Below are 23,580 nucleotides of genomic sequence, written 5' to 3' on the forward strand. Positions count from 1 at the left end.
TACTTGCATTTACTTTATCCTTCCTCTTCCAAAACAACAAACTCATTTCAACAGATGGTGAACAAGTCCAGATTTGCTGGAAACCAATTAACAAGGATGTGCCAAGTGGAAAATCACCCCATTCTTTCAAGCCAAAAAACTGCCTGCATTTCAAGAACCTAATTACTTTTAACTATATGGAACAGAGGGAAGAATATTTAATTACTCTGCAATTCTTCTAACGATCAATAGAAATGCAGTTTTGTTCAAACAATCTCTCTGCAGTATATTGATCAGCTGAATCTTGCCTTGTATCAATATCTGTACCACAATGGTGCCTGCAGATAATGCCATACACAGCTGGATTACAGTGATTACTATCAAAACAGCTTCCACTGGAGGAGTCACACAAGAATACACACTGTTAAAAGACTTCAAAAATCTCCTTCTTCACTTGCCAGTAACTTATCAGTTCTGCTGCTGACACCACTTGGTGTGCAGGCATGGCACCCCATCCACACACAACTCAGGAAGATGGATCCATGTGAAAACAACTCATCCTCCCAAGCCAGCAGAGCTGGCCAGGACAGACACGAGGCTCCACCTGCAGCCACAGCCTACAGATGGTGTATCAGTGGGGCATTAGAATCTTGCATTAAAGACACACCTCTATTTACTCAGGCAGTGTGACAGCAAATCTGCCCAGGATCCACAGCAGCTGCAACTGTGTGTTAGAGAAAGGGCTACAGCGCCATGCACTTCACCTTCTGCTTTGTGGCTGGAGAGCAGGGACATGCTGTGTCATTCATGTCATCCCCCACCCACCTCATCGCCCCTTGCCCTGTCCTCCTGCCTGCCCTGGACACCCCCCAGGACCCCCTGCACTTTCAGCTGAGCCATGTCACATTCAGGAGGAACAGGTCACAAAAACAGCACACAGGAGTTGCTTTCAATGTTTGAAAATCTGGTCTTCAAGGGGACAACACACAGCAAAATGGGACCACCACAGCATGGTTTGGGCAGAAACCTTCCCTCTGCTGAGCTCTCCAAATTGCCCTGTCTGTAGCCTCACAACGTTACCTTTCCTCAGTGCACCTGGTTTAGGTCATGACATCAGCACCAAAATGGAAATCCTCCTCTTGTGCATACACCCTCTTTCCCAGTGCCAAGGCAGCATCAGAGCAATATCCTAGCCTGAAACTGCTCAGCCAGGAAAAGAGCACCTATTCCCAGCATTCCTATTTCTCAGCCATCCCTTCTACCTAAACCTGCTCCCAAAAGAGATTTCCATCCTGTGGTGTGGAAGAAGCTGCATCTACCCCCAGGTTATCTTTGACCACTGTGTAAATTTAAGCCCAGCAAATGTCTTGGGTAGGTAGCAGGGAAGAAAGGGCCACAAAGGACCCCAGAGGTTAGAGCTGCACAAGCTGGGGGGAGTATAAAAAGTAGCCAGATTACCATGTCTAAAGAGAGGACTGAGAGCATGTGTGTGCATGTGTGTGCAAGCAAAGCCAAGGAAGGTTACATGTGGAGAGTGGCTTCATGACTTTTGGCAGATAACAGTTTCGACCACAAAAGTGTTTTCAAAATGACGAATACGATGACAGTTTCCAGCCTCACGTCGACTGATACCTAGAAGGGATTTAAAGAAAGGAGAGAGGTGAATCAACGAATGATAATCCGTAAGAAACAAAGCAAGGAGGGCAAGGAAAGCAGATGAGATGCAACTTCTGAACACTGAAATGCAGGAACAACACAGCCCATATGGAAAGCAGCATTATCTGGTCTTTGGAAGAATAACAATCTTCTCTAGGATATAGTCCTCCAGTAAGAGCTGTCATAGGCTGAAGGAGTCATCTGGAAACAGCTGGTTTCAGCTGACAGCATCTCAGTGTTATCTCAGAGACCAGAAAGCCTCAAGAAATCAGCAGAAGTCACAGGCTGGTACAGACCACAGCCCTGGATGCAGCCAAGAAGTGCTTAAAATAGCCACTTCCTCTCCAGCTGTTTGTATCCCTGCGTGCCTGATCCTGCTATGGCCCCGGCCTTGGGTAATGCTTCCCCACGCCCTTCAAAGGCAGGTCCTCAGCTCTGGGCAGCTCTGTGAGGCAGATCCTCCCCCCCTTACAGCAAACCTGTGGTGCCCCGATGACAAGCAGGACCGTGCCAGGGCTCCATGGGAGCAACAACCAGTGTGTGCCAGCAGTTCCTCCATGTCAGTGCAGCTCCCATTGGGAAAGCACCATCAGCTACAGCCATGGTGACCTTGGCACCCTGAAGCTTCCCCAGAGATCCAAACCCAACTGACTATAGGTCCGTGTTTCAGGTGAGCCTTTAAGTATACCTTAAAAGCAAATTAATACAAATACTGGTATTAAAGAGTATTTTTGGAGCAATGTTACCATTTGAATATAAGGTACATATTGCTGACTTCTATGAAATCATTTTTACACAGTCCAATGTTCCCTCTTCACAATGCTTTCCATACGATTAGGAACTTAATTAATTAAAGACAATTTGCAGATCTGATCTGCTCTGAATAGCTACCACTGAATCGGGTGCCTTCATTAGGGAAATTTTCCAAACAGTTCCCAACAGCACTGCTATTAGCTCAGCCCCAGGAGCCCATGTGTAAATGAATTGCTGGCTCCTGCAGCCATTTTTGCAAAGTTTCTATCAGGCTGATGGATGACAGAAACACTGCAGTCAGCACCCACTTGCAGCAGCATCCTGAAGTTGAGTTTAGATTAACTGGATGGGGAACACCTCAAGGGAAACACCCACAGGGAAACCCCCCCTCTGGCCATGAAGAGGCCAGCATGGCTGAAGCAGCCAAAGGGGGCTGTGATGTGGGGGTGAGGCAGGACAAGGCAGGGCTCTCACGTCTGCGCGCGCCGCGCCGCCGCAGCCGGTACGTCTCCTTGCCGCTGCACAGGCGGTAGATGAAGGAGCCCAGCTGCTCCATGTCACTGACGTGCTCCGTGGCGATCATCTCCTCCTGGATTATGTACGTCTGAGGCAGGTATGTCCCCTTCTGAAACAACACGGTTTCCACCAAAATAAGGCACAAACACCGCTATGAGCTCCTCCCTGGATGCAACTGTTTCATGCAGAGCACCACGGACAACCAAACTGCAGAAAATTCATTCACTGTTGGAAGGCTCAGGCTCCACTTACTGAGGCCAGTTAACATGTGTCCTTGTCCTTGCAGGAAACTGTCCCTTGATGCTAGCACGGTGCACACAAAACAGATTAGATCCAAAAATGGAATGTTCACGTGGGGGATGAAGTCAGTGTAGGATCAACCCTGTTATAAACTGACCCAAATTTTAGAGCAGGATGCCCAAAACTGTAACTCTGAAAGTACAAGAAACCCGACTGGAGAGGAATAAAAGCTTAACCAAAATTCCAGAAACTCCACTGAAATGTGCATTTTACATTTACTTCAAAAGGCAAAGCCTACAACCACCAGCCGAGCTCAGATTCCAACACTCCCCCCTCCTCTCTGGTCCATTCAGCACGGCCACAATGATGTCCTGCCCTTACTGCCCACAGGAACGGGGACTAGAGATGGGCCATGGGCACCACATTCAGAGAAGAACTGAGCTCTCCACACACTTTCACTGCCCCAGGAATGTCTGGGGCAGTGACATCCCTGCTGTTGGGGTAGAGGCCACTAGGAAGAGCAGGGTGATGAGAGGGGTGTCATGGCAGAAAGCTACCAGGGGATGGAAAAAATGGTGTTTCTACATGCACCCCAGGAATGGAGGTCACATCTTTCACTGCAGGAAAGAGATCAGCTCAGCACTGGAGACTCTCTGCAAGCTCCTTCCCAGGTGCTCAGGGCATCTTTCAGGTTCGGACATCGCTGTAGCAACAAACAGCTGTGTAACAAGTGCAGCTTGGGTCAGGGGGCACTTGTGAGTAGATGCTAACTAGATCATGAAGCAAAGAGTCACCTCTGGTCCTTTTTCATTAAGAGTCAAAGAAATAAAAGAACTGTCAGACTCTGGGGCCAAGGTAAGCATAATCAAGGTGAAAAGCAAGCAATAGCAGCACCATTTCAAACACCACCTCTTCTGTTTCCCAGCACTGGTTATCTCCACAGAGACATATCTGGAAACACACTAGCTTAACTGAGCGCTGTGTTGCTGGGCTGGCACAGCCAGGTGGATCAATAAGGCCATCCTCTAACGCTGCAGGATTAGACAATTAGTGCCAGTTTGTACTGCACTAACACAACAGCTCTGCAAGAAATCCCATTATTGATTCTCTGGGGGAGAATGCAGGGAAGGCCATGAGATACATGCAGTTACTGGCAGTGGCCTTCAGGGTAACAGCCAAGAGCACACAATCCAGTTTCTTCACTGTCTCAGATTTAAATATCTGTGGCAGGTGAAGGGGGAATCACCACTCCTCCATCACAGGAGAAGGCCTGTTCTGACGCAGGCCCGTTCACTGAACTGTCACACCTGTACAGAATAAAGCCTGAAAGAAGCAGGCACAGGGCATGTGGCAGCCACTCTGCAAAGGGGCACCCTGGCACCAGGCTGGCCGGAAGGAAAGAGCAAAGGAGGTTCACCAACTCTCCGTGCTACCCCAGTCTGCTGGAGCAAACCACTGGTGTTAATTGCTAGACTGTGATTTGATTCTAGAAACAGGACTGCAGTCACCAAACAGCTCCAGAACCAAACTTTCTGCTGGAAATTAGTCTCATTCATTTGGGACTTGACTGCATTCAGAGACACAGAGAAGGCAAAAATCTCCAAGTCCAAGGACCAACAAAGCTCACCCAGCATTCAAAAAGCAGCACTTTTGAGCAGTGGGGCAAGTCATAAGGTCATAAAGATCCTCCCTGCAGCAGGAAGAAACTTGAGCTCTCTGCCTGACCAGCAAGGCCGCCCCCGACATGTGGCCATGAAGATTACAGGCCCACGGGATCACAACTAATTCAGCTGGGGAGGGACCTCAGAGCTTTATCCCATCTGGTCTTGAAAACCTTCAAGAATTTCAAGGAGGCAGCACAACCTCCCTGGGCACCCTGTTCCACTGCTTCACTGTCCTCCTCCTGGTGAAAAGCTTTCTCTGAGCCCAAAACCAAGCTAACCACTTTAGAAAAATGTTTCTAAGGTACAGGTTAAAGCCTCCTCAGGCAGACTGGACACTACTGGACACCCATCTCAATAATTAGGAGGTTATTTAAACCCACACCTGCTTTGGGCTCTTCAAGCACATAAGACCACTTTAACTGTATTGTTATCCCCTTTTTAAATTCAATGACAATGCATCATTTTCACTGACCATGAGTTTTTATCTGTTATTTTAGGATCTGACCAGCATTCCCAATCTCTCAGTTGTTCTCTCTCAGCTTGTGTAATCCTGCCTTTAACATTTCCCTCTGCCCCAGGGACTGGTCACCTGCCACGGTCAGAAGCTGTGACAGGTCTGGAGCGAGTTGTAAGTAAATGTGTATTGCACCCCAGCAGGGTTCTCAGCACATTTGCCAGACAGTCACAGTGCATGAAATTGTGAGGACTGCTAGGAAGCAAACTGGGAGTTTGACAGGGACTGGAGATCAGGCATCTCTCCAGGCATAACTGCTTGCCTCTGAGCTTAACCGCTGCAAAGTTCACCACACTGCACACAGCAGAAAGCAAGCAAAGAGAATTTAAGAAAGAGTAAAAATTAGATTGTCTTTTTTCCCCCCTTTCTTTTAAACAGACCCTCATAGGAGTGATAAAAGACCCAGGCTCAGTGCCTTGATTTACCTGCAGAAGACTGAGACAAATATGTACCTTTTGCAATCTGAAAAATCCTATGCTTTTTTCCTGCTGTGAAGATTAAAGAGTATTCTATTTTAAGATGGCTGCTTTCAGCAGCACAAGCTTCTGAACTGAACAAAATCGCTGGTACTAAACCCAATTAATGCTGGCTGTGAGCACAACTGCATGAGCCAAAGCCTGGTGCTGTAGCACAGCAGGGAGGGCAGCACAGATTCCCCCCCAAAAAGGTGAATGCTGAACGCCTGTTCCTCCCCAAGGGACACTGAGAGCTCTGCAAGTGGCAAACCACAGTAGAAACCATGGCAAGAGTGAAAGGCAGGAATTTTTTCTTTTTTCCCTTGATTCCTACAATCAGAAAACACCACAGGGAAGGAATCTCCTGCTTCTCCGTGCTCCCTGGTCAGGTTGATTATCATGCCAGTGCTACTGTGCTGTCTGCAAAATCAGTATTTCAGCTAAACCTGCTGAAGCCTTCACTCTAAATGAAGACTCAGGGCCAAGGCTTACTTCCCCAGACACAGCAGTTTTGATTTCCCAGGAGCTGCCAGCTGGCACCCAGGAGCCAACTCAAGGAAAGCACGCAGAACAAGCAGGACTGCAGCTGTACCTTCACGTTGACCAGCAGCTCCCACAGGTTGCGAGGGGGCATCACGATGGTGGTGTTCAGCTCGATGACGTAGCACTTATCCAGCGTAATGTCGTGATACGCTGTCAGACCCTGCATTCCAAGCACAGAAATTACACAACTGAACCCCTCTGCAATGAAATGCGACTGTGAAAATGGGTGAAAAGAGGGAATTCAGGGAAGACAGGAAACTGTGTTAAACAAACCTCCCTACCAAGCAAGTAGAATGGGTTGGAAAAACTCAGAGAGGGTCTTGGGCAGGAGGACAGCTCAGAGTAAGACCATCATGGATGTATATGACAACAGTGACAGTGCTAGGCCACGAACACAGAGCTGGTGCACCCAGCTCAGCCCCATGCTATGCCCCCAAAGGCCCCAGGAGCTCCTTACTCGCTGGAAATCGTGGATGATGTCTGCAGGGTCGCTCCCTCCAAACTGGGGCACTGGGACGTTGATCTGCTCGTAGTTCTCCTCAATGTAAATCTTGACATCTTCGTGCAGCTCCAGCTGCCCTTTGAAGGGTGAGTACAGCGAGTCTTCGTACAGGACACCGCAGTGGAACACGCTCTCACGGGGCAGCTGTGGGGACAGATCCAGGCAGAGGTACAAAACACCCCTCCCCCAGCAGCTACAGCAAACATGGCAAGGAGCCTACCCATAGTGGGTAAAACATTCATCAGATGCTTGAAGGTATTTCAAGATCAATCTTTTTACCAGAAAACATTCTTGATGAACCTAGTGCAAACTACCCTTGTGAAATGACCCCATCCCACTCCATGCTAGCCAGGTCCAAAAGGAATAAAGAATTCCCTGTGGGATTTCACAAGGAGTAATTCAGAAAGGCAAACTGACTGTCTGCAAGCTCTTAAATTTCCTAACCAGGCTGTTCATGTCTCTCCATAGCCATGGCTTCCAGTAACTGCATTTTTCTACAGGAAGCATAGAAACTTGAGCTGAGCAGAGCATTATTTCCAGAGGCTCTTGTATCTTGGAGTGGCAAATGCAGCAAAACAAAGTGGATTCACCTCACAGCAAAACAGGAGCTGCTGCTCTCTGAGCAACCTGGAAAGAGTCCCTGCCCATGGAAGGGCAGTTGGAAGGAAATGATCTTTGAGGTCGCTTTCAACCCAAGCAATTCTGTGACTCTGTGATTCTCCAGAAGCACAACGTATGGGCAAAAAAGCTAATGCAGAGTGAGCAATCAGGTTAGAGCATGAGGATCACAGGGATGAACTGCAGCCATGGCAGACTGAGATACGAAGGTCCCATTGCCATACTCCTCATAGCATCTCTGACCGTGTGACTGGATATAAGCTGCCACATGGTTATCACAGGCAGCAGTTGGGGTGACAGCAGGTGGCCCCAAATGGACCAGAAGGCATTTCTCAGAGCCATTTGGCATGTGCCAAGAGCAGGTTATTGACTGGGTGATGGACTGAACACTGTCCACAGCCAGGCTGATACCTTTCCCTCAGGGCCAGGGCTGCTTCTAGGGAAGTGCGTCCACCAAAAGCCCTGTGACAGGTACCCTCACACTGGGACAGGGGTGTGTGTGAGGGGGGAGCAGCCCTGGGGCTGTCACGGTGTTTCTGGATCAGGTGTAAATGAGAACAGGTAATAAAACACTGATGATTCTTGAAACAAAGACTGCAAATTAACTTGACAGCAAGGAAATTTATGGAGAAAACGAGTAGATATAAAGACTCTTCTGCTGAGTGGGTAAGTGCTGGCTGCAGAGATGAAGGCAGCAGTGGTCCTGGGAGAACTCATTCACTAATAGCCACTCCACGGAACAGCGAGGGCTCTGGTGCAAATCAATGCTCTGGGGTTTCTTGGCTAAACACTCAGCAAGCCAGAGCTCAGCAGTTTCCTGCTTAAAAAGCAGCTTTGCCCTGTCTCATTCCCTGTGTTCTGACCCTCCACAGTGCTGCCAGCCCAGTGCCTCAGCCAGGCCAAGCCAGGCTTTGCAAAGATTATGTGGAAGAAAAGGTGCTGAATTTAATGGAGGCTGAGGGCTTACTTTCTACATGATCTCCCACTTACTTTTTACTTCTCTGCTTGCTTTATTAATAGCAGCACCTATTTTTGTTACACCTACAGAGTTTTTCTGTGCTAGAGCCTACAAAACCTACTGCAAAAAGCTGTTCCCTTGCCTGTACCCACCCCGTTCTCTCCAGGCTTGTTCCCCTCTCACAAGCCATGCTCTCAGACTGCCGTACCCTGGACAGCAGTGACGGGGAGTTAGAAAGGTACAACTGGCAGGATATTTTTACGGAGTTAGAAAGCAAGCAAACCAAGACCATAAGGGAAGGGGAGGGTTTCTGGAAGGCCCTTCCTGGCATTGGGGATGGAGGTCAGCCTGAGCCTACTACTTAAGAAATGCCTCATCTGCAGTGCCCAGCAACGTGGCTCCTGAGTTACCACAGTGCAGGGCAACAAAAACCAGCACCACCTCTTTCAGAGGTGGTCTGGCTGCTCGGGCTGATGAGCCAGAAGTGCTCCCCAAGACACTCCTACCTGGGTGATGAAGAAGTATCTGTACACGTACATCGATGCAAAGACCAGGCCCAGCAGCAGCACGAGGAGGCCCATGGTCAGGTAGCACACCCCGCTGAGCGATGACCTGCGGCCCTGCGCCGTGGGGGCCGGCTCCTCCTGCGAGACAGGAATGACAGCACCCGTCAGCTGCTGCCCCCGGGCACCAGGCAATCTGCTGTTTCATCCAAAGGCTTCACGCTGTGCAATGAACCCTGAAAAGCTACTTCACATCTCACAACAGTAAAACACTTGAGCATTTTGCCTTCCTTACCCCAGATACACATATATATAAAATAGATTCATTATATACATATATATTTATATGTATTGAAAAAAAAAGCATGTGTGTGTGTGTGAACATACACAGATGTATAATCAGCTTCTCACCAATTGTTCAGAACAAAGACAAGCTTTGTTTCAGAGGGCGATAAAGACTGACCAAAAAAAAAAAAAAAATCAGGAACTAAGAGTTCCTGGCTACTGAATGTAACAGCATTTATGTACTTATAGTCAAACATTTTTGAAATGCTGCCACTCTTGGCAGAACTTCTCATTGGAAATTTTTGTGGTGGGAATTACTGGTCCCAAAGAGGCACCTCCCGGCCCTGCTGGGGTGAGCTGACACAAACAGATGGGCTGATCTCAACTTCATTTTCAAGCACATTCCAGCTCCCAGGAATATGGACAGAACATCAAAAGAAAACATACCTGTCCTTTTCAGAGTGCTGCCCAATCTATATAGACAGTAGCCAGCTCACCTTGTCACAGCGCTGAAAACAGAGGGCAGTGCAAAGGCAGGGTCATCTCCTGGAAACAGCTCATCCCAACCTATGATGCTCTTGTTTTTACTACCAAAATAACCCTTCAAAATGTTAAGCAGGAGGATGTAAGGCCTTTCAGAAGCAGATGAAAGAAGCTGGTTCAGAGATGCCCCAATTTCCACACAGAAGAGCTGAAAGCTGCCCTCAGCTGAGCAGGCAGGCAGGGGAGAGAGGCACCAGGGAGGGCTCTTGCAGATTAACTCCCTCTGTGCAGTTTGTGATCTGATGTGTTTGACTAGACAGACACTCTCTCCACAGCTACTGGGAGACTGGTAGAAACGGGAGGAACAGAGTGAAAAGCAAACATCAGCCTCTCATTTCTAAGGTTCATCACTTCTTAAAGGAAGAGATGTTTCTCCAGAATAACACAGCCAAGACCCACAGGGTGGTGCTAGTGCTGAAGCCCCAACGGGAGAGGCCCCTGGGTCCCTGCCTGGTAGCATGAGACCAGCTCTGCCCAGCTGAGCTGGCAGCAAACACCTCTCTCCCCTTTCCCTACCTTGGAGCAGCCCTCGCAAGAGCAGCAGTTCAATGCCAGGCTTGGAGGCATCATTCCTGTCCCAGGCTGGGACACCCCAGCATGACGGAGGCACTTGTGGGGACCCTGGCAGGTAGGGATTCCCTGCTCCTCCCCTGCACCTAAGGTCCACTGAGATGCAGAATAGGGGCAGAGCCAGGAGCCTGCAGCCCCTCTCCTACCTGCTCCACTCCCAGCCAACGGGCTCCTCCAGATACTGACATTTTTACTCCTAGCCACATTCAGCCTGATAACTGCCAAGACCAAATTGCATTGGGGGAGCTACAATTCCAGCACACCTCCAGGAGAAATTAATCTACATTTATTTCTCCTTCTTCCCAGCTGCTGAAAGATCCACAGCACCTCTATTCACCACCAGCTCTCTGCACTGAAGGATCACTGTAATCAGTTTGCTGCTGCTCCTCCAGCAAATAAAGGGATGAGCAAGCTGAAAAATATCACATTTTCCCTCTCCTTCGGCAGGCAATGGGCAGCAACTCTGACAAACCACAAACAGAAAAAAAGAAACGAAGAAATCACATTACTAGAGGAAGTTTAAAGGCTCTCTGACATGAACCGCTAGGACAGGAAAGTAATGCTGGATGTCAAGTGTTTCACAGAAACAGCTTTCCCCAGATACTTGTCATCACAGAAAGAGTGCAGACAGTGGGGGTTAAGAAGAAGGAAAAGATGTCCAGACACTGAAGCAAGGCTGAGAAAATGTTTAATGCTCTGCAAGTGAACCATATGCAAAAGGTGCCAGGTTGCTGTGACGGTTAATGCACTGCTCGCTTCCGCGGCGGGCTGAGAGTACTAACTCCATGCAGGGCTGGGACAGAGGGTTCATAAGGACACAGCAACTCAAAGAGCAAAAAAAATACTCCCACTGAAAGAAAAGCTGTGTTTGAAGAATGGTAGGGACGGGGAAATAAGCCCTCAATGGTTTGCTACTTGCTAGGGTGGCTCCATCTTCTTTTCATGACCAAAGACACTGGGAGACATCCCACCTCTCACTGGCAAAGATGAGAGTCCTGCTCCCTATAAAACATTTCTGGCTTCAGGAAAAATGCCCGAGCTTTGCGTTTTGGGAGAAGGTGGGAGAAGCAAAGCAGAGCTTTGCTCTGGAAGAAGTTATTAAACACTTGGGGAAAAAACACAAATAAACCCTCAGATTCTGAGGGAGGGAAGAAAAAAATCAACAGCAACCATTCTGAAGGAGCAGAAATTTAAGTGAGGTTAAAAATGCAGCCAACCAGGCCAAGGGGAACAGTTAGCACAGTCCTGCACAACAGTGCATAAAAATCGCCTGGAAAAACCTCACTAGAAATGTGTGTTTCCATCCCCCAGCCCAGCAGATGAAAAGGCCACCAGCCTTTATCACTCTGAATAAACGACAATTTAAAAGCAGCTATGCCAGTCTGCACCTCGGCTTTGGGCTGGAGGCATCCCCAGCACTGAGAGCCCATGGGTGAAGCAGTGCACACTCTGCTCTAACAGCTCTTCACCCAGGATAACCAATCTTCACCAGCCTGGAAAAATCCAAGAAGCTTGTTCCACAGGCTGCTGCCCTGCTCATGCTGCTACACACCTCCTTTCCCACAGGACCCCCACTCCCTGCAGTAGCATTATTTACAAACAGGATACTCTAAAAACCAGAAATCCATCACAGCTGACTTCCATCTCTTCTTGCTGCTCCGTAGCAAGGGGAGAATCAGACTCAGCAGCAGAGTATTCCGGAAGTGCAGTTCAAGCCTTCAAGACGTGCATTTCCAAAGGACAAATATCAAAATATTAACACACAAAACCACTGTACATTCACCAGATGTTTAACAATATTCCAGAGGATTCATTAATCAGACACACTGCTTGCAACAAGCCATCTTACTAATTTTCTGCCTTGATCAAGCCTGGGGTTTTTTGACCAAAAGGAATGGCAAAGGTTGGGGTCAAAACCATCCCTGGGCAAAGGCAGGGACAGGTATTGCAGCTGAGTAAAGGGGCCTTCCTCTTTTCGTTGTTTTAAACACAATATTCCAAGAGCTGGACATATTTTACACAAAAATGAACATAAGGCCCTTCCTCCCCTCCCTGGGCTGTGCAGAGGACATTCATTTGCTTCTCCATGAATGAACAGAAGGAAAAGCAACAGCAGTGGCAGAAGGGCAGCATGTCCACGGTCCAGGCACTACAGATGTGCATGTGGGGAGGATGCACAGACAGATCCCTGGCTCTGCAGAGTACCCCACTGCCACTTCAGGCCAGGGAAACACTGACACTCCATGCAGTGATCCTTTCTTTGCTCCATTTTTCTTGGCACTGCCACTTTGCTGACCCCACAGAAAGAGCTGGGCCAGCTCCCTTTCCAGTGGACAATTTCAGAAGAGGCAGTGGGTAGAGTTCTTCTTCCCCTGCATGGGCAGTGGGGGAAAAAGCACCCACCTGTCATAAAGAGCACCTGCACATCTTGGTTTTTTGCCTGGCATTGTCCTGCTAATCCTTCATTCCACCAGGAAGAGTCAGAGGCAGCTCCACGCACAAGCCTGAGCTACCAGACATGCTGACTCTGCTCCAGTTTGCAAGCACGATTGCTTTCAGACACTCAAGCCAGTGCCTGGAAGCAGACAGGATATTGGAATATAAAAAGGAGTTCCTTTCCTTGGATAAAACGGGCTCTTCACTATGACTCAGTGCCCTGCCGGCTCATGAGGCCAGCACAGGAACAGAGCACAGGCAGCAAATACCCAAATGGGAAAGGATGGAGGGATGATACAGACCCTGGGATAGAGGAGGCTTGAAAGTAGCCTGAGGGGGAGAGAAAAGTCCTAATGCAGTCTTTTGGATTTTCTTTGGAATTTCAGGTCTTGCCTAGGACATGATGAAAATGGCTGGTGTCCTGTTATCCCTGTTTGGTACTGAATGGTTAAAGAACAGTTCTCCCACAAGGGGGCAGGGGACAGAAGCCTGGCTGGGCACGATGTCTGGTCCAAGGTTTGGAAATCAAAAGCCACAGTGAGTCAGAGCAAGGAAACCTTCCAGGCACCTACAGCTGAGCCACCCCTCCAACTTCACAGCACCGAGCCTTTGGACACAACACTGGAGGAGCTGTTCACAAGAACCACACCTGGTGAGATGTTGCCTTTAGAATTTCTCATTAATACAGTAGAAGGTTATAAAAATAGAAATGTGACATTACTGCTCCTTCATCACCCAAGTCTTGCTGAAGATGACAGAAGTGAGAATATTAAAGGTGTCATGTAATGCCTTGATCCCTTCCTGAGTCGCACATTGCCTCAGCAGAGACGGGCTCGGCTCATGGCCCTTTTCTGCCTCTTCAGCTTTGGAAACAGCTCTGGGTCCTCCACAAACCCTTTTTCCTGCATTTCTGAAACACATGGGTTTGAAATTTTTCATTTTAGGTTGTAGCAGAACCTGACAAACAGGGGACAGAGATTGGCAGGTGTCTAAATATACACCCCCAACAGGAAAAGAAGCATGGGGTGACTAAAAATAGTAGACGTGATTTTGATGACTGACAACTGAGGAGAGAAATGCAGTGCAAAAGGATGCAGTTTGGAGAGCAGTGCCATCTAAAACATGTCATCGCTCTCTGGGACGTTGTTCAAGGGAGCAGCAGCCTGAGCTCTCAACGTTTGATGCACTGACAACTTCAGACACTGCCATGGCTTCCTCACAGGATGCAGGCTCCAAACTCAAGAAACCCTCATCAGAACAACCTACCTTACCCTGCTGTTTATCCATTTCTGGTAACAAAAGGCCAATATGGACTATGGGAAAAGAAAAAAAAAACAGTTCAAGGTCTCTACCTCCAGCACATCAAGTCCCATATTCACAGCAAAATCAGTTATTGCCTTACAAAACATAAGGACTTGCAATAGTGGCACCTCCACTGACTTCAAGTGGAAAAACCCCACAGCTGATTGCTGGAAAACTGCAGTGCTGCCACAGTAGGTGTAAGCTGGAATGGACTGACCTCTCCTCTGACGTGATGGCTTAGCTTTGAGTGTCACCTCTTGGGAAAGTGATCCCCATGCCTGTACCAAGAGCCTGCTTGTTCTGCACATGAAGCAAAGCCCTCTCATCCACCCACCCCACTGCCAGCACCCCTACTACCTGCAGGTGCTGGGCACTGCCAGCACTTACTGCTGCTCCCCTGCTCCGGGAAAAGCACTGGAGAGTTTGTGGGATAAACTGTAAGGTGAAGAAATCCAGAGCTGCCTCCCAAAGACAACCATGTCTGTACTCAGGAATTCCAACATAGGGGAGCTCAGAAGTGGAGAGTCCCCAGGGATGGCCAGAGCGAGCTGGGGTGGCCATGCAGGCTCCAGACTGGAGCACCTGCCAAGCTCTGGAGAAGGGAGGTGAGAGACTACACATAGGGAAAAAGGCAGACGAAGGAAGACAAGACAATGGAGAGGAACAGAGAGGTAAAATACCACAGCAAAGGCATCCTGGCATCCATCAGAACACTCCAAAGAAGGCTCCTGTGCCAGACGAACAAAAGAGCCCTGTCCTCAAGAGCAGTTATGCTTGGAGAGAGGAGAGGAGAGGAAGCACAATGAGGAGAATACCAGGTGAGCCCATGGGGGAAGACTGCGTGAGCAACCTCCCTGGCTGAGGGGTCAATGCTCTGCACCAGCAATGAGAGGCCTCTCAGGGAACCCACACATGGAAAGAGAGCCCTTCCAGGCTGAAGAGCATTTCTGAGGCTCTAGGTCAGAAAAGGGAACACGTGCATGCATACACAGACAGGAACACACACACACACACACATATATATGGCACACAGTTTCCAAGGCAACCAAAGTCCCTGCTCACAGTCCTTGAGCAGTGCTTGCACCGGCCACCCGACAGCATTTCCACAGAGAACACAACTGATGACTTTTGGACTCAAAGATGCCTGGAAGCAAAAAAAAGAAAAACCAAAAGCAAGCCTGTAATTAAGAGACTATCACAGCTGAAGGCAAAAAAGTTGCAATAAATGAATCTAATCACACCTTTGAGTGACACCACAGCACGTGACTAGCAACAAAGCCACCTGCCTCAGGAGTCACTTCACAGCACTAGAAATTAGAATATCAAAAACAACCACTGGCTAATTAAAACCCCCAGCTTTGTTGCTGTATGACAAAGACAGCAGGATGTTAAAAATGCAGCCTAGCATGTGGGAGCTCCTAAGCACTCAGTGATCATATTTTCCTTCTCCCTCATCAGCAAGAGAGATATAAATCCCCCTCTTTTCTCCTTTTTTCATCCCTTTCTGGAACTAAGGGGCTGTTTCTCCTCCCTCTTTGCACAGGGGTGAGGAATTAATTTCCATATTTTTTTATTTTGTTTTTTTGGCAAAGGCACAACAACTTCCAGCTGGAATGATTCCAGCCTCCCTCTCCTTTTTCCCAGGAGTACAACCATTCAGAGCATTAGCAGAGCCAACAAAGCCCCTTGTAAAAACAAGGCTATTCTTACCAGACTCACAGCTGAAGCCCTGAGCATCATGTTGAACAGAGAGGCAGGCAAAGAGAAAATAAACAGCTGTGACAAAGTGGCAAAAAAATGTCCCGACCTGGGCTTTTAACAGCCTGACTGCCAAAATACTGATTCTGATAAACACAGCCTGATTTCCAAGCCACTCACTGCAACGATGAGGAAAGTCAGTCCCTGCCATGGAGCAGCTCCAACAGCACAGCTAAAAGGCTCTGGAGCACCTGGGCAGACCTCACCTGGGAAAGGGAAGGAGCCAGCACAGCCATATGAAGGCCATGGGTTGTTTAGGGTTTTTTTACAAAAGACTCCCTGAAGTGGGAGGTGGCATTAAAAGAATGGGAATTTTCCCCAGGAGAAGAATGGAAGTTAAGCTTTGGCATCGGGTCTCAAAACCTCTCTAGAGTGATGAAAGGCAAAAGGCAGCTCAAGCAAGAGCGAAGCAGAGCAGCTGCTCTGGGAATAGGGGAAGCTCTTAAACGGAGAGGTTGGCAAATTTAAAGAGAGACTTGACTCAAAGGTAAAGACCTATCAGGTGGGCAGACACCTGACTCCTTGAAAGACCTCTCACAAATGCCAAAAATATTCAAGAACACTGCGAAACTGAGGTAAGGAAATGCCACCAGCTTTCAGTTTGCTCTCAGTATAACTGAGTCCTCCTTCTCCTCCCAGGTGAAGGGAAGAGAAGCTGCTACCAAAACCAGTCTGTTTGCTTCTACCATCATGCACGGCTTGGAAGAAGCAAGCCATGAGCCTGAGTCCCCACCAAAGTGCTGAGCTGTCCCTTGGCATGGGAGCAGGACACACATCCCTTTTCCCACACTGCAACTATATACAATTGCTCCCACGTAAAAAAACCCACCTACCAACCCATTCAAGTGGCCCAGGCAGCCCTGGGCACAAGCCAAGAGAGACAGAGGCTGGTTTTGCAAGAGGTGTGAAGAAATGGGTGCTGCATCAACACATCTGAAAGCAGAAAATGTAACAGCGAAAAGACACATCAAAAGGTTTCACATTATTTCACCTGAAGTTTTTCACCTCTAGCTTATTTTCTCTTTGCCTGCCTCTCTGTTCAACATGATGCTCAGGGCTTCAGCTGTGAGCCTGGTAAGAATAGCCTCTGGATGCTAATGAAGCACCAGAGCTGAGCAACAGCTGGGCCCAGGACTCACTGGGACACTGCCACTGGGCTCTAACACTGCTTCTCCTAGACAGCTCCATGTCTGGAGAGCTTTTAGGTGTGTACAGTTTAAAATCACAGCACCCACCTCAGAACTTCCACAGTCAAAGCAGGCAGAGATGGTCAAATCAACCATTCTGGATCTCACCAAGAGCAAGCCAAGCCCTGCTGATCTGGCTGTGGCCAATGAAGCCAGCACTGTCTCTCCTGACTCTTCCTCCAGATGTGACGGATTCCCAAAAAGCTGGAAGAAAGCACACAGCCATGTCCAAGATGCCCAAGAACACCTAAGGGCCTGCCTTCTGCTGGTTCTGCAGACAAGAGGGGCAATCACAGCCAGAAACCTGCACTGATCCCTCTGAGCAGAGGGGCAGAGTCCAGCATCTCCTGGAGGTCAAGTTCAATCATCTTCAAGGAACCAGACTTCAGGTTATAGCATTTGCTTCTTCCCTGAAAATCAGGACTTACACAATGTCACACCATAAAATGAAGTCACTGCTCCCTTTTGGAACACTGACAGCAATTATCTCTTCTCCCAGCAACAGCATAGGAAAACTCTGACAGTCAATCCTACACTTGAAAATTCGCCACAAAGAAATGGTGTCTAGTTTAACAACAGCAAGAGAGAGGAGGCAAATTTACCCTTCTCTTTGTTGTTCAAACTGACTTCAAAGGTAGGGCATGGCACCAAGGAAGACAACTCTGAAAAGCAAGTGCAGAGAGATGAGTGAAAAAACCCAGCACCCTCACACAGTCCTCCCTCAAATGGTAACACTGGCATTAAAAAACCCCAAAACGTTCCTAGGTTCTTGCACATCACTTGGGAAGAAAATACCCGTCTACAAGTGAAAATGCCTGTTCCCTCTCCTGTAAACCTGGTAACAAGCAAACACTTGGCACCACAAAATCAGGAATTGCAGAGCAGCGCACAAGGACCCCTCATCCTCCATCTCTCCAGACCTGGCTGCAGTGCTCTGCTGGATGCAGCTCCCTTCTCTGGGCAGCCATACACACCTGCCAGGCCACCCTCCCAGGACAGCCAGTGAGCAGCATGGAGCAACAGGGTGAGGCAGCATTCTGCTCATCCCCGCAGAGCCCAGGGCTCCTCCAGCAGCGCACAGCAGGCCCCTGTCCTGCAACGGGATGGGCAGCGCTGCAGCACTCACACGTGCAGGGTGTGCAGCAGAGCTTCTGCCCCATACTTACTTTTGGTTCAGCTGTACCCTTTGAAACTCTACTTTTTAAAGGTATTTCTTGTGTTTTGCCACAAAAACCCCACCAAAGCTGCTGTACCCAAAGTGGGCAAATGCAACAGGTTCTTCCCACATTAAGAGCTCCTCCATGCAGAGCCAGGCTAGCTCTGGCTCTCCCCCAGCTTTGGGAGAACACACACCTCTAGACAGATATTTCCAGTTCCTCTGTCTCCAGCTCTACAGTCTACATCTCTTTGGTGAAAGACAGCTACATGTTTCAAAATTCAGTTGCATATATAATGTTTCTGCTTGGAATAGACATTCTCTGTCCTAATCCCTCCACCAGTTTTAGCCAGATCTTTTGTCATGCTCAGCTGGAATATCAAATATTCATGTCCAGAGTCCAGTAAGACACTGAAGTCTAGTATTTCACTATAGCAGATCCTGCAAGGGTCCAGAGACCTTTTTTTTTTTTTTTTCCAACTCAGACTTTTTCCTCTGCTTCCAAGGCATCCCCAAACCACAGAGACCACAAACCAAATGACAATGCTTCTCTTTAAGCTGACAACTCTGTACAGGCCACAAAAAGAAGTCATCACTTCAGCCCACGTGGTTATAGGAGGGTGGGGCAAAGACCAGGAATAACCTTCTGTTACAGGAGGCTGCTCCTTAAAATTAGGATCTACCATATTCAGCTCCCTAAGGCTGAACACGGTGAGAACCCCCACAGCTCGAGAGCCTCCAGCCTGGACTCAAGCCTGCAAACATGTCAATGAGCACAATCAATCCACACTGCTGCCAGCGAGTTCCCCCCCCCCACCCTGAATTTATAGCTTGCTTTGTGAAAAAGCCTCTTTAAAAGACTTTTTCCTCACATCCTCTTCCCTTGCCATCTGTCTCCCACCTCACAGTATTCTGCAAAGACGTCGCTCACAAAGCCCAACATTGCACTGGCACAGCACCGTCCACAGGCTGGTATGACTCTGCTATATGTGCCCAAAGAGCCACTGCTCCTCTACCTGTCCCCTGAGCTGGAACCCAGCTCTGGAGCATCACTGCTCAAGGTACACCAAAACCCCTGGGAGGGCCAGAAGTGGCATTGCTGCCTGTCCTGCTGCCACCATGAAGCACTAATCCTCTTGGGCTTGTTCAGGCAAATGCAAAGCATTCCCAGCTCACCGTGCCCAGCTGAGCATCAGGAAAGACAGCGGAGCAGGGACACAGCAACAGCCCCAGCAGTGAGGCACTATCTGCCTGCTAAGAGCTCCACACCTAGAGCAAACCTGCTCCTCGCTGGGGAGCTGTGCAAGAGCAGTCACAGGGAACAGAGCCTCCGGGGCACCAGAGGGGCAGATACCCCTCAGGGAACATGCTCCCCTTGGGTTTCCAGGCTTTGCCCTGCTATTTCTGTCACACAGGGCAACCATGCTGGGTGTGGGAGCTGTGGCAACAAGGAGGAGGCTGGGGCAGCTCAGCCATCAGCCAGGAGCTGAGACACCCACCAGACAGCGGTCCTGAGGTGCAGCTACAAAGAGACCACACGGACACAGAGGGTCTGGACAGATCCAGTGCCAGGCAGCAAGCAGCTCCTTGTGGGAAATTTCTCCATACAACCAGGAAGGGTGTGATCCAAAGACCACTGAGTCTTGTCAAGACTTTGGGAATGGAGATGGGATGAAAGGCACAAAATCAAAGCCCAGTATTACCACAACCAACCAAGAGCAAAACATCAGTCACACCGCACAGACAGCTTTGTGTGCGCCCTGGAAAGCCCCTCGCAGCCCCCGGGCCTATGAGCCACTGCCAAGGTGCTTCCAGCAGGCTCACCAAGCCTGTGGGTATGGAGAGAGCTCTCCCAGTCCTCCTGCTTGGCCCATAAAGCCCTCCTCTCCCACCAGCCAGACCTGAGCAAACACTATCCTGCCTTCGATGCTCATCCTTCCAGCAACAAACAGGACTGCACAAGCTGTTTCAGCACAGCCTTTCCCAGAGGCAGGATAACAGGTTTCTGTGAAAGCAGTCCCTGGATCACACAGATGTGTTCCCCCTGCCTGCAAACCACCCCGTCCCCCCGGACACCAGCCTGCGCTGCAGCACTGGCTGTAAGGCACAATCCCCCCAGCCAGAAGCATGGAACGTTGGGCACAGCCCTTGGCTGGGGCAGTGGGGCAGCCAAAGTCCAGTATGGACAGACAGAGAGGCAGAGAGCTGCCTCTGCCCTCCAGTACTTTCATCTACACTTGGTGAGGCAGAAGATTTTCATGAAACCCCTTCACCTCTGGCTCTTGCGCTGTCTCTGCCAACTAATGAGCTAGTATTAGAGAGGTGCACAAGGGATCATAAAAAACCCCCAAAAAAACCCAACCTACATTTTGACTAGAGAGCTCCAGCCATCAGTTTTACTTGATTCCTGTGGTTTTCAACATCCATCACAATCATAAGGAGCGTATTTCCCAGAGCAGTTGAAGACACAGCCTATATATTTATTTCCATTTCAGACTGCAAATATGGAGTTCAATTAAAACTCACTGAATACTATTTTGCATCTGAAAAACTATTTTCCAATGAACACAACACATTATTTTACTGGCTGCATAACCTCAAACTGCCTTCTGCTCAAGGCTGCTACAAGCCCCACAGTTCCTACTAATGACAAGACTGTTTCTTCTCTAAGCTCTTAAAATGTTGCAACAGTCTCAAAATTATGTGAATTTTTCTGACAGGAGTTTAAATTGCATATTCTTTCCGATTCAAGCCAAGCTGTGCAGGGGAGAAACAAGGCTCAGCACATGCAAGCTTGCTGTCACGACTCCTCACCTACTACTTTTCAGGACACATTAGCATCACAGACATCTTCCTGCCTGCCGCATCTTTGCATTCACCGAGCACCTGCCAAAATTCACAGGCTGCGGAAGCTGCCGCTGAATCATTTCCCAGCTCTGGCTCCTATCACTGGGATTGAAGTTATGAGATCAAAGAGGAAAAGAATGCAGAGCATCTTGTTTGCATGTCACCAATGCCATTTTGCTGCAAGGCAGCTAGAGAAAGACACACGCAGACAGAAATTATTGGCAGCAGGAGCGGGAGCACGGCAAGAAAGCCTGGCTACGGCAAGACCAATGCCACAAGCTGGATGTTTTACAAAGCAGCACGTCCCCTTGGTCCAGCTAAGCCCAAGCACACCAAAGAATCCACTGTCATAGATAGGCTGAAAAACATCATCAGGGAAAGGCCACCTGATGTCAGCGTATGTGCTGCTCCCTGGACATCCTCATGCTGCACAGACTCACTGAAACCCACTCCTGCCCTTATTTCATGGGTCTTACGTTGATGTTCTTACATGTCTGTCTGCTGGAATCAAGAGACTGTTGAAGAGCCTTTGTTCTAAATTCATGTTTTTAAGTTCCTTTGTGGCTCACAAAGGTGGGCTTAAAAGAACACCACCAAGCCTCCCAGGAGTCAGAGAGAAGCCCAAGGCAATGTAAAAAACCCAAAATTTATTATTTGCTACTTAAGCCAATTTCACATATCTGGCAGGACCTGAATCAGAATAATTTTGATTGCTGGGATCTGGCAGCACTAATGACAGAAATAAGCTTCTATTACTTTATTACTTTTTAAACTGCTTTTCTCACAGTGCTCATGAGAAAGAGACGGATCCTGCCTGAACTCATGCAGGATCAACAGAACTGAGTTCCCGGCTGTGGAAAGCTGGTTTAATGGCAGGATGAGCTGGAAGTCCAGTGTGACAGTCATTTTCCAGGGTTAGACATCAGAGGCAGGAAGAAAACCAGCACCTTAGTTTGTAACTAGGAAATACAGTCAGGAAACCACCGAGAGGCCACAGTTGGCCACCTTCCCCCAGGTCTCTGTAGAGCTCCTTGGTGTGAGATTAACAGATGCAATCATGACAGACTGAGCACACTCAGACCCTGGTAGCACAGCCGAGAGCTGCGAGCACATGGTGTGATGGGAGAGATCATCACGGTGTGACTCCCTGAACTCTGCAGAACAGAGCAGTCTCCTGAAGCCCCTGCTGCAGAGCAGTTCTCCAGGGCAGGTAATTCCCACTTGTTTGGTGAGGCACACGAGGAGGAACACTGCACTGCTGCAGGAATGGAGCAAAACCACAGCTCCCCCATTGTTTTTTGAGTCAGAGAGATACTAGGGTTCAGTAAATGGTCAGACCACATGCACAGCCTAGGGATTTATGAGGAATACAGAAATGCCATTTAGGACTCCTCTGAAACGGAAGTGCTGTAACAAGGCAAGGCAATGCCGTGGGTCAGGCCCACCTCAGGACAACACCCTCACACTACACAGCGTGGTATTCACCAGGCAGGTCCACCCTCGCAGCAGGGCTGCCAAGTGGGCTTCTCCAGCACCAGAGACTTCAGAAACACCCAACTCCTGCCAAACACAACAGTGCCCGGTTCACTCTTAGTCCTCTATAGGGGCAGTGGCTGTACCACCCCTGGCACATGCCCAGCACTGCCCGACAGCGCCTGGCCATGGCTCGCACAGTCTGGGAGCGACCCACACAACTCTATCCCATCCCCAGCCCGTGTTCTGCATCTGCTAACGGATGTTCCAGTGCCTTCGTTCCCCTTGTGTTCCCCTCTCCTACCCATTACCTGAAGCCAGCAGAGCAACTCCACATCACCGTGTCAACTCCCATCTGCAAAGCATCTACCGAGCTGTGTGCTCTTAGCCCCTTGCTTCTCATCTTGCTCCCCAGCACCATCTGTTTTCCTCCTCTTGCCTCTTCCCTATGCCAACCCTAAGACTTCAGAGATGTTAGGATTTGAAATCCACCCATGTATGACCAAACCCAAATTACATTCCCGCAGGCTAAGCCACCCAAAGGGATGAGTTCTGCCGCCACTGCCTGCGCTGGACATTCACTCCCGAGCCCAGGGACGGCTGCTCGCGCCACGGCGCCACTACCCTGCCCCTTCCCCTCCTCACTTCTCTAAACTTCGGGTGCCCACGAAGCCTCCGGAGACATGGGTAAAGCCGGACACTTTTGCCGGTGCCTGTCCAAAGCAGCCCCACACCACACGCACCTCTCGGTTCCCGCCGCCCCTCGCCCCCGCCCCACTCACGGCGCCCGGGGGCAGCAGCACAGCGCCCGCCGCCCCATCGCCCCCCGCCGCCTTCTCCTTCTCCTTGTCCGGCTTGAGCGCCGCGGGTGGCTGCTGGACGCCGATCTTCACCATGGCCCCGCTGCTCCGCCGCCGCCGGCCCCGGCACCGCCCCGGGGAGGGGCCGCGCCGCGCCCGCCCCGGCACCCGCGCGGCCCCCGCCGCACCGAGCCCGCCGTGGGCACCGCGCGGGCCTCGGGCCCCAGAGCCGCCCGCGGGGACCTGGCTGCCCGCAGCGCCGCCGGCAGCCCCCGGCAGCCCCCGCTTTGACCGGCTGCGGGACACGGAGCGGGTGCAGCGG

General features: G+C 49.6%; 1 protein-coding gene across 1 annotated transcript; it reads right to left on the minus strand.

Annotated features, from left to right (window-relative positions):
- Positions 1–1,519: 1,519 nt before the first annotated feature.
- Positions 1,520–23,354, minus strand: ITM2C (integral membrane protein 2C; the record flags this gene model as incomplete). The annotated part of the gene is made up of 6 exons (XM_082288342.1): positions 1,520–1,611; positions 2,863–3,013; positions 6,370–6,480; positions 6,778–6,966; positions 8,905–9,042; positions 23,241–23,354. The coding sequence occupies 6 exons, from the start codon at positions 23,352–23,354 to the stop codon at positions 1,520–1,522; spliced, it is 795 nt and encodes a 264-aa protein (XP_082144468.1).
- Between the last annotated feature and the right edge of the window lie 226 nt (positions 23,355–23,580).

The sequence above is a fragment of the Coloeus monedula genome (assembly GCF_965178545.1).
Source record: "Coloeus monedula genome assembly, chromosome: 10".
In the NCBI taxonomy this organism is placed as follows: domain Eukaryota; kingdom Metazoa; phylum Chordata; class Aves; order Passeriformes; family Corvidae; genus Coloeus; species Coloeus monedula.